Source organism: Hydra vulgaris, chromosome 03, assembly GCF_038396675.1.
Source record: "Hydra vulgaris chromosome 03, alternate assembly HydraT2T_AEP".
NCBI lineage: Eukaryota > Metazoa > Cnidaria > Hydrozoa > Anthoathecata > Hydridae > Hydra > Hydra vulgaris.
In genome coordinates, this window is record NC_088922.1 from 40,175,902 (window position 1) to 40,185,765 (window position 9,864).

Genomic DNA, 9,864 nt, shown 5'->3' on the forward strand with positions numbered 1-9,864 from the left:
TAAACTTTTCAATTTAGGCTTTTAGGATTGAGAAGAAGCATTGGTGCATTTATCAATGTATTATGTTCAAATATCACAGATTCAAACAAGTTTGTTCTATACTATGTTGTATATATATATATATATATATATATGTGTGTGTGTTTGATTGTGTTTGTGTGTGTGTGTGTGTGTGTGTGTGTGTGTGTGTGTGTGTGTGTGTGTGTGTGTGTGTGTGTGTGTGTGTGTGTGTGTGTGTTGTATTGATAATTTACTTTCTTTTATTTTAGAACAGAAAAGATGTATCTTTACTCTGCTCATGATACAACAATAATTGCTTTATTGATGGTATTAGATTTGTGGGAGGAGAAATGGCCAGCATTTTCTTCAAGCATTATCTTTGAATTGTACACTAATCAGGTTTTAGATGAAACTTTTGATTATCATGTTTGCTTTAAAGTAATTTTTGTAAAACTTTCATGTGAAAAACAATGTATTTGTAAAGTTCTGGAAAATTGTCAATACAAAAGGACTGTATACTGATATTCAATATAAAGATCCACATAGAGCAATATATCAACTTCAGGAGATGCTAGACTATCATTTTTACTTAGTCTTGCAACAATATATAGTATTCCACTATAATTCGATTTTTTTATTACTACTTTTTTGAAGGGCGTTGTTATGGGAGATAGATATCGAAATTGGGAATTGGTAGTATTATTAGTAGTAATTATTGATTGAGACTTGTGAGATTAATTATTAACAAGTGATCAAAAGTTAGACTGAAATATGATGATGAGCTAATTTTCAGAAAAAGAAGTCTAGGGTATAAACATACTGATATAAAGATACTAGTTGAACCAGCACATGCTAAAAGGGCCTCAGTCAAAAAAATACATAAATTAAGTTATTGATGAAAACCGCATCTTAAAAGATAGCTCCATTGCAGTGTGTTAAAAGGATCTCAGTCACATGAACTGGTAGCATAGATACTAGCCACTAAATTATTGAGAAAGTGCTAGAAGGGCCTCAGTCAGTTACTGAAGCCCTTCTAGCACGTAATTTGGCAACACTGCCGTCTGTCAACTATTGCACAGCATACACTCTCAGCTGTCTGCTACATCAGTTTATTGCTTATTCAATCAATGTCTTGCCATAACCTATAATTTGACTTCGGAAATGTGTTTTGTACTGTTGTGCATTTTGCAACGTTACTATAATATTGTTGATTGTATTGTTGTATAGTTGATTGATAAAAGTAATTGATGGAGAATAATGAGGACAACATCAGTAAAAAACAAAAAGAAAACAAAGATTTATGGAAAAGGAATGTCTTGAAAAAAGCAAGAGTAAAAGGTAATGAGTTAGTTGAGGCAAGAGGAAACATTGTTCCTTAAAAGGCAACAGGGACTGCATGCAGGTAAAATTACAGTACATAATATAAGGCTAGTTAGGCCAGCCAATTCAGCAAATGATTAGTCCTAAAAATGGCCAATACTGGATAAATTTACTTACTATAGGGCTATTATATTAAGGCCTATAATGTATTAATTTATTGATTCTAGCCTTTATAGCCATTGAGAGAAGTGACAAAAATAAGCAATAGTTAGACCTGCCAAGTTTGATAAACATCTTTAATTTTATTGTTTTAATTTGAGCCCTAAATAAATGTAGCTAAGAATGTAACCTTATTTTATCGTATTGTTTCAGTTGTAAGAGGAAGATCTGTGACAGAAGAAGAACAAGAAGACATCTTGAGACATTTTTGTGATTTGCCATCAAAAAACGAACAGGATTTGCGCCTGCAATACCTTATTGACGTTAAAGAAGTGATGCAGAGTCGTCCACAAAAGAGTGAAGAAGCAAGGATTAACAACAATTTTTTAAAATACCATGTGCTATTAGGTTTACAAAGATTAGAGGTATGTTTCAAAGCTTTTCTTTCTTTACACACTAATAAAATAAAAGAGTAAAAAGACTAAGAGCCCTCAAGTGTTTGGGGAAAAGTTCTATCAACAAATGAGGAATACACATTAAGGAGGCCCATTCTATTGAGGCTAGGCAGCTTTTAAGACAGCACATAAATAGTTTTCCTTACAAACAAAGTATGCATCAAAACCCTACAGGTATTTAGATGCTCGATTAAACAAAAAACTGTTGTATTCAATGTACAATGAAAAACACCCAAGCAACAAAGTAAGTCAGACATATTTTTCTACTTTTTTTGAGGAAAACTTTAACTTAAACTTTGGGAGACCGCAGAGTGATTGTTGCTGCACTTGCGAAGAACTTAAAAACAAACTTAAAAGTACGCATCTAAATGAAACAGCTAAACGAGCTGCAGCTGCTGAACTGGTGATACACAAAAGAAAGGCATCAAAATTTTACAAATGTCTTGATCAGGAAATGAAGGAAAAAGAACAGCCTCATGTTTTATCATTTTGTTTTGATTATATGCAAAATGACCAACTGCCTAGGATCCCTGTGCAAGAAACTTTTTACCTTAGGCAGTTGACTACTACAGTTTTTTGCATTCATGATATCAAGAAGAACAATTCAGTAATTTACCTGTACCATGAAGGGACTGCCAAAAAAGGTCCTTATGAGGTGTGTTCAATGGTTTATAACTACTTGAACAGTGTTCCATCTCACTATACAGAGCTTTGTGTGTTCTCAGACAATTATGGAGTACAAAATAAAAACCATGCATTGACCAGATTTCTTATAGCTTTGACAGACATGAAAAGATTTGAAGAAATTGAAAAATTTTTCCCTGTCAGAGGTCACTCTTTCTTACCTTGTGACTGTGATTTCGGTATAATAAAAAGAGCTCTAAAAAATCACAACAGGATTTACAGCCTCCATGAACTAACCAACATTGTTATCCAGTCAAGCAAAAAACACAAGTTCATTGTTAAAGAATTGGACACCAAGGAAGTACTCGAGTTCAAAACTTGGTTGCCAAAGTTTTATAAGAAAATGGTAATATCTGAGGAAACTAAGACCAGAACTGTACCATAAGACATAAGAATAAGTACGTTCATGCACTTCACATATGATTCAAAGTTCTCTTTTCAAGTTGTTGCAAGGCATTTCATAGACTCAATCGTGGCATTCACATTCAGGCTAAAACAACCGGGAATTAGTGAAGTAAATTTACCCACTGCAATTGCTTATCTACTTGATAAAGTCCCAATCAAAGATGAAAAAATCAAAGACATCCAAGAGTTGCTGTGATACATTTCAAAGGAATACCTCCAGTTCTACAACAAAATATTGGAATTGAACAGAAACCTTGAAGGACACGTTCAACACAACAGCGAAGAAGATGATAGAGAACTTTTTTTAACATTTTTATTTTCAATAAATTAGTCTTTAACAAACATACGTACTTGTATTGACAAAATACTTTTAATTCTTTCAAATAATATGAATAACAAAGTGTGTGTTATCAGTTAAATCTGTTTTTCACTGAAGTTCCTACAACATGCTAAAAGGGCCTCAGTCAAGCACTCTTACCATTATTTTTTCAAAGTAAAAAAAAAAATTTTAAACCTGGCTCCTCGGTTATAAATCAAACTATTTTAACATTTTTTACAAAAAGAAATGTTGAGTCATATTTGGGTTAAACAATTTTTTTGTTTTTCTCAAAACCAGCTGATGTGGACTAAGGCCCTTTTAGCATGTGTCGATTCAATTACCGAGCATAAGTCATTATGTTCGGCAATCAGTATGTTTATATCAATACAAAATATTTTATTAGTTTGGATATAACTTAAATAATAAATTTTTTATTTAATTTTTTCTTTTCATATAATTTATTTTTGATAACACAAGCAGCTCGTCAAATGTCAAATTTGATCCAGTAATGTTTGATGTGCATGACATTATGACATGATGAAATTTGGTGACATAATGACATGATGAAATTTGGTGATGATGATATGATGAAATTTGGTGAAATGATGACATGATGAAATTTGGTGATGATGATAATGATAAATGACAATTTTTAGTATTGTTTATTGATGATGATCAAAAAAATGCTCAGAGGCATCTAAAAAATAAATTTTTAGATGCATATTAACATTACAAATTGAAATCAAAAAATGAATAAATGATAATTGATCGTTTGTAAAAAAAAGGAGATATTTAGAACTTTTATATTTATAATATTTTTTTTATAATCATATCAGATAATAATGGAAGTGTATAGCCAAGCATATACCCTATCACTGATCAGAAGGCAACTAATACTGTTCAACATCGCCCACTAATATTAGAAAGAGCAAGTGTTAACACTGCGGAACATTGTAGTTATAATTTTTTCCCAACGTAAACTTTAAGAATTAAATTTCTAATTCTTGAAGGTATATAACTTAAAGTCACCATACTTATGTATGTATATAATTTAATTAATAATTATGGTAACTTATATATACACACTCATTTATTTTAATTTTTAAAAAGTAAATATAAAAATAATGAAATAAAACATAAATAGATGATATAGATATATATAGATGATATAGGTATAGAATGAAATATAAATAGATGATATAGATAGATAAATGAAATATAAATAGAAATATAATATAAATGAAATAAAATATATATAGAATTTTTAAGACAATTGAATTAGATTGCAGTAATGGACATTAATTTAAAATGACTTATGAAAAAAAATTTACTTTAGGTTGGTAACAAATTTGTAAGAGTCTTGTATAATGGGACAGCCATGAGCTTAAAAATTGATGGACATACTGAATATTATCCTTTAAATAAGTAAGTGAATAGCTGATATTAGCATAGCTTTTTCTATTTAATTTAATTTTTGACTATTTGATCCAAATTAAATGCGCGTTCAATAGAAAGATATAATTTATTATATTTTAAATTGTAAATATACAAAAGAAGTTTAAATTTCATTCTGTTTTATAATTGAATTACTTATTGTAATTTTAATACCATTTTGTCCCCTATTTGCGGTTTTGAGTTATGAATGCATTGTTTTGTCTAGATAGACTTAAAACTTATCCAAAAACTTATGCAAAAGACCACTAGTATAGTTATCTACTTGGAGCAGTTCTTTTGATTTTGTTAAACTTTTTTTTTGTTAGCATTAAAAGTGGCCGAGATAATCAGTTTTTATCCATCTCAAAAAAAGGTTGTGTGGACTTTTTCAAATAAGTGATTCGGATTAATTTTTTTTTGCCAAAGCAGATTTCTTTCATATGTAGATGCTACTAGGCAACACTCTGTACCCACAGCATGGTTTCAGTTCATATATATAACGCGACTATTATTGTTTCTTATGTTGTTGTTGTTTTTTACAGTTTTACATTTTTTATGTATATATAATAAGTTTTTAACATTGCTTGAGAATTTTCGAGTTGAAGATTGGCGTAAAGAATGTGGCGAGCAAACTCATTAAAACTTTTTTTCAAATTTATTTATTGCTGATTAAATCAAAAATGCTTTTTTAAAGATTTTTTTGCAAAGTTTTTAACTTTTGCTTTTTATTATATTATTAGCGCTTAAATGTTTGATAATCTTTGTGTCATATTTGTATCATGATCTCGTGCTTATGAATATATTTTCTAAAGACTACTTTTATATAACCTCTTTTGCTTGGATAAACAAGTTCAGCTATGTAGAGTAAATCATAAAGAAGAAAAATACGCGAAAATTATCTCAGCTATCCAATATAAATATAATTAAAATGTTGCTTTTATGTTTCTTTTTTGTTGTTGTTGTCTTTTATCATTATGAGATGAAACTTAATTTTCATGACCAACAAAAGACGTCCATGCCCTGAAGTTGGTTTTTTTTTATTAAATTTTTAAACTTTTTAACAAGGAATTGATTGTAATCAATTTTCATATCTTTTTTTAACCCTCTCTTTCCTCCCGGAGAAGAGTTTCTTTCCTCGGTCGTTCATTTTATGTTGATCATAAAGAATTAAATTCCTAAATATATATATATATATATATATATATATATATATATATATATATATATATATATATATATATATATATATATATATATATTCAATAATATATTTATTTTTAATCAAAATATATCCTAGATTCTGAATCTTTTGTTATTTTTTCTTGAAAATATTTTTTGAAATATAAGCACTTTAGTGTGGCTCGTTATGAACTTATAAAAAATCCAATATTTTAAATACTTCATTATAGCAATTAATTCTTTTCTCTGAAATTCAAACTCTAGGTAAATAGTATCGTGTGTGATAGGCCTAACGCTTTTTATATATATATATACCATACTGCTGTGTAAAATATATTTTGATTTTGTGTTAAAGATATTAAAATTATGCATTGAAGTTGCTATTCAGTATTAGAATATCAGTATATTCAAAATTTTATGGCACAACAGTAGTTAGGTGATATTGGTTGAAGTAATTTTGTCTGTTATAGCTAAAACGAACAAAATGATAGCAAAAAGAAAATTAACAGAACCAAACCAGTCGTTTAATGGAAATATAAAGGTGGTCGACCACAACTATTTACATTAACTCTAGAAGTTTAATTGCATTTAGTGAAATAAGTACAGGTATGGTTTTTTGGAATCATAAATACGATTCTACTGATGAGCCCAGTAGCTTTTTATTACACACAAGATGAAATTGCTAAGAATTAATTTGTTTAAAACTTATTTGAAAAGCTTCAAAAAAATGAAAGAAAAAAATTACTACTTAAACTTGCTTAATAAATAAAAGTACAACTCAAAACGTGTCTGGCAAGTCATGAAGGAGGTGTCTGAAAAACTTAAACCAAATGCAAATCCATTCCCAAATTTTATATAAACTGACAAATTAATAAATGACTCAAATGATATTGCATTTAAATCAAACAAGTTTTTCACCACTATTAAGACAAAATTAAGAAATAGTATTCCATACCTTAAAGATAATTCTGATTGTTTAAAACACCAATAAACTCTAATCTAAATTTTACTGAATCTACTTTTAATAAATTTGAAGTTGCTTTTAAGTCATTAAAACAAAATAAAGCAACTGGATATAACTAGAAATTGTCCTCCAGCCTTTTACGACCTATTTAGAGATCGTACCAAGGGGGAAACTCATAAAGAAATCCACTCTCGTATTAAAATCGGTCAGAGATGATTTGTTGTAACTGGCCATCAGATACTGAATAATAGTTGAGCAAACTGAGAGAGAAATACAAAATAACAAAACTTACCAAAATAAGATAATAATATAAAAAAACAAAAAATAATACAGCAACAACAACTCGAGGAGCGGAAGAAGGATCGGTTATTTAAACCATTGTAGATAAAACTAATAACTTAACGACTCTGTATCCAGCTCTTATCGAGTATAAAAAAGAAAATAAAATAATAATAAAACATAAGTATTGTGATTGATTCTTACGATATTACAAAAGAAATTCTTTATAAACTCTGCAGAGCATCTATTGCTCAATGTTCTTTTCCAGATCAACTAAAAATAGCAAAAATAACTGAGCAGCCGTTTTATGACATTGGTAAGGAAAAAGGCGTGAACTTCTTTTTAAATGCCTTTCCGCGATGCTCTGTTATAAGACTGTAGGGACCTCTTAGGGCAACTAAAACAAAATAGCACAATAGCGCAAACTTCAACCTTAAAGACAGGGGAGCTACAAATATAGCAAATTATTACCCTATTTCAGTTCTTCCAATTTTTTCAAAAAATTTTGGAAGGATTAATGTATAACCAAATCTACTTTTATCTTATTGAAAATGAAATATACGAAAACCAATTTGGTTTTGGAAAAAAATAACTGGTGGTACTACCCTGCAAATTTTATTTTCCAAAATAAGATCTTTTTCTTAAAATGATAAACTTTTTTCGGTAGTAATTAAAAAACTGAATATAAAAAACACCAATTTTTTACTTATTTGTCACCAAAAAATGCTGAGTCAGCAAAAAAAAGCGAAAATCATGCAGTCACAAGAACATAAATAACTTGAGTAATATTTGAGACAAAAGCTTTAAATTTTGCAAACATATAGCTAAATGGTTGGTGGAGGACCCTTAGTAGAATTTTTTAAAAAATACTGAGCCAAAGTAAAATGGCAGATATTGACCTGTAAAAATCATAAAAAATGGTCTGTGGGGTATGTAAAATTTTAAATTCTGATCAAAATAAAAAATATTTTTTGATTATTCTGCTACCAGCCCTTTCTACAACATCAATGAACAAACCGTGAAAATTTCAAAGAAAAAGAGTAAATAGTTTCTGAGATATTAATATTCTAGTTTAAAATTATTTGAAAAATATTATTCTGAGAAAACAGCTTTTAAAATAAAAAATATCATAAACTAAAAAAATCTCTAACTAAAAAACATCGAAACTGGCCAGAAAAATATGATTAACCACCTTTAATATTTTTTTCTGTGTCAAAATAAGCTTTTTACAATACCAATGGAAAACATGGTAAGGCTGTTGTGTTGCTAAGGCTGTTGTTAGGGTTTCAAAAATAACCTTGTTGCTTTTGAATACAAATTTTTGGACTTTCTGTTATTTTTTGAAGGAAAGTAAAGTGGTTCTTGTGATTTAGGATGTTCAAACTATTAGAATTTAAAGTAAAAAAAAAAAAATTTTTTTGCTGATTTTAACAGGGTAGTACCTTCTTTTTTAAGTATAACTTAACTGAGAAAGCCATTTTTAACTTAGACTCTTGTTTTAAACTAGGAGTGTTTATTGATGACCCAGACATTAGATACCCTCAATCGTCAAATCCTGTTCATAAAAACTAATGTCACATGGTATTAAAGATAAAACCCTGTTATGGTTCAAAAGTTATCTTACTAACCGTTAGCAGTTTGTTTACAATAAAGATTCTATATCTCATCTATCAGTGAATATAACATGTGGTATTCCACCAGGATCCATACTTGGTCCATTCATTTTTATGTTTTTTTATTTATTATCATTCAGTGATCAAAAAATAAACAAATAAAATAAATCTGTATACAGTTTGATAAAGAGGTGTTACACCAGGTCTCTCTATGCTGACGAAAAAAATACACAGAAGCTACAGACAAACAGCAATTGTATCTCTAAAAGTTACTTTGTTGTGCTGTCTTTGAAAGGATTGATTGATGGAGCGTTCACTGCTGCTTGGGAAAGCGCATTCCATGGGACAACAACTCTATTTGAAAAAAAGTTTTATCGTTCTTCGCAATTTCGTACAAGCTAGCGTTCTAGTTTTGGATTTTGTCCTCTCAAAATATACTTGGCTTTACTGTTTGAAAGTTTTTGCGGGACGAAAAAACAGACAAGTTTTAGTTGACGTGTGATTTTAAATTGCTCGATTAAGTCTGCTCTTTTACGGCGTTCTTCAAGTGTTGTTAGATCGAGCTGTTGGAGTTAATTTTCATAAGACAGTTGTTTAATGAATGATATTGTTGTTGTTGCTCGATGTTAGACTTACTCAAGGATAACGTTAAGGTCTTTGGAGACCGTCACACCAAGGCTCGTTTGACTAAAGTCTTTTCGAGTGGATAACGCGTGCCGTCAACGTTGGCCATTGAGTAATTGCGCGTCGACTTGTTACATGCGCGGCAAACATGCATTACTTATACTTATACATATACTTATACTTATACACATACAACACATACATAAATGATCTTCATAGATCATCAGCTTAACAACAATAAATTTTGCAGATAAAACAAATTTGTTTTTGTCTTAAAAAGATGTGCTTTTTACTAATATGACATAAAAGTTAAATAAAGTTTCTGTTTGGTTTAAACAAAATAGATCGAATCTATTTTGTTTAAACCAAACAGAAACTTCATTTAATTTATTTGTCATATTAGTGAAAACACATCTTTTTAAGACAAAA

The 9,864-nt window shown here is 29.4% G+C and overlaps 1 protein-coding gene across 3 annotated transcripts in view; it reads left to right on the forward strand.

The window, feature by feature from the left end:
* Positions 1-5,473, forward strand: part of LOC136078147 (lysophosphatidic acid phosphatase type 6-like) — a 74,142-nt gene extending 68,669 nt beyond the window's left edge. Inside the window, exons 7-10 of one of the 3 annotated variants that reach the window (XM_065793196.1) lie at positions 18-89; positions 270-399; positions 4,679-4,767; positions 5,003-5,473. In XM_065793196.1, coding sequence (XP_065649268.1) covers positions 18-89; positions 270-399; positions 4,679-4,767; positions 5,003-5,006 — 295 coding nt within the window. In that variant the 3' untranslated portion in view covers positions 5,007-5,473. The remainder of the gene's footprint in view (positions 1-17; positions 90-269; positions 400-4,678; positions 4,768-5,002) is intronic. The other 2 variants (XM_065793195.1, XM_065793194.1) reach the window with 2 other exon arrangements.
* The last annotated feature ends 4,391 nt before the right edge of the window (positions 5,474-9,864 follow it).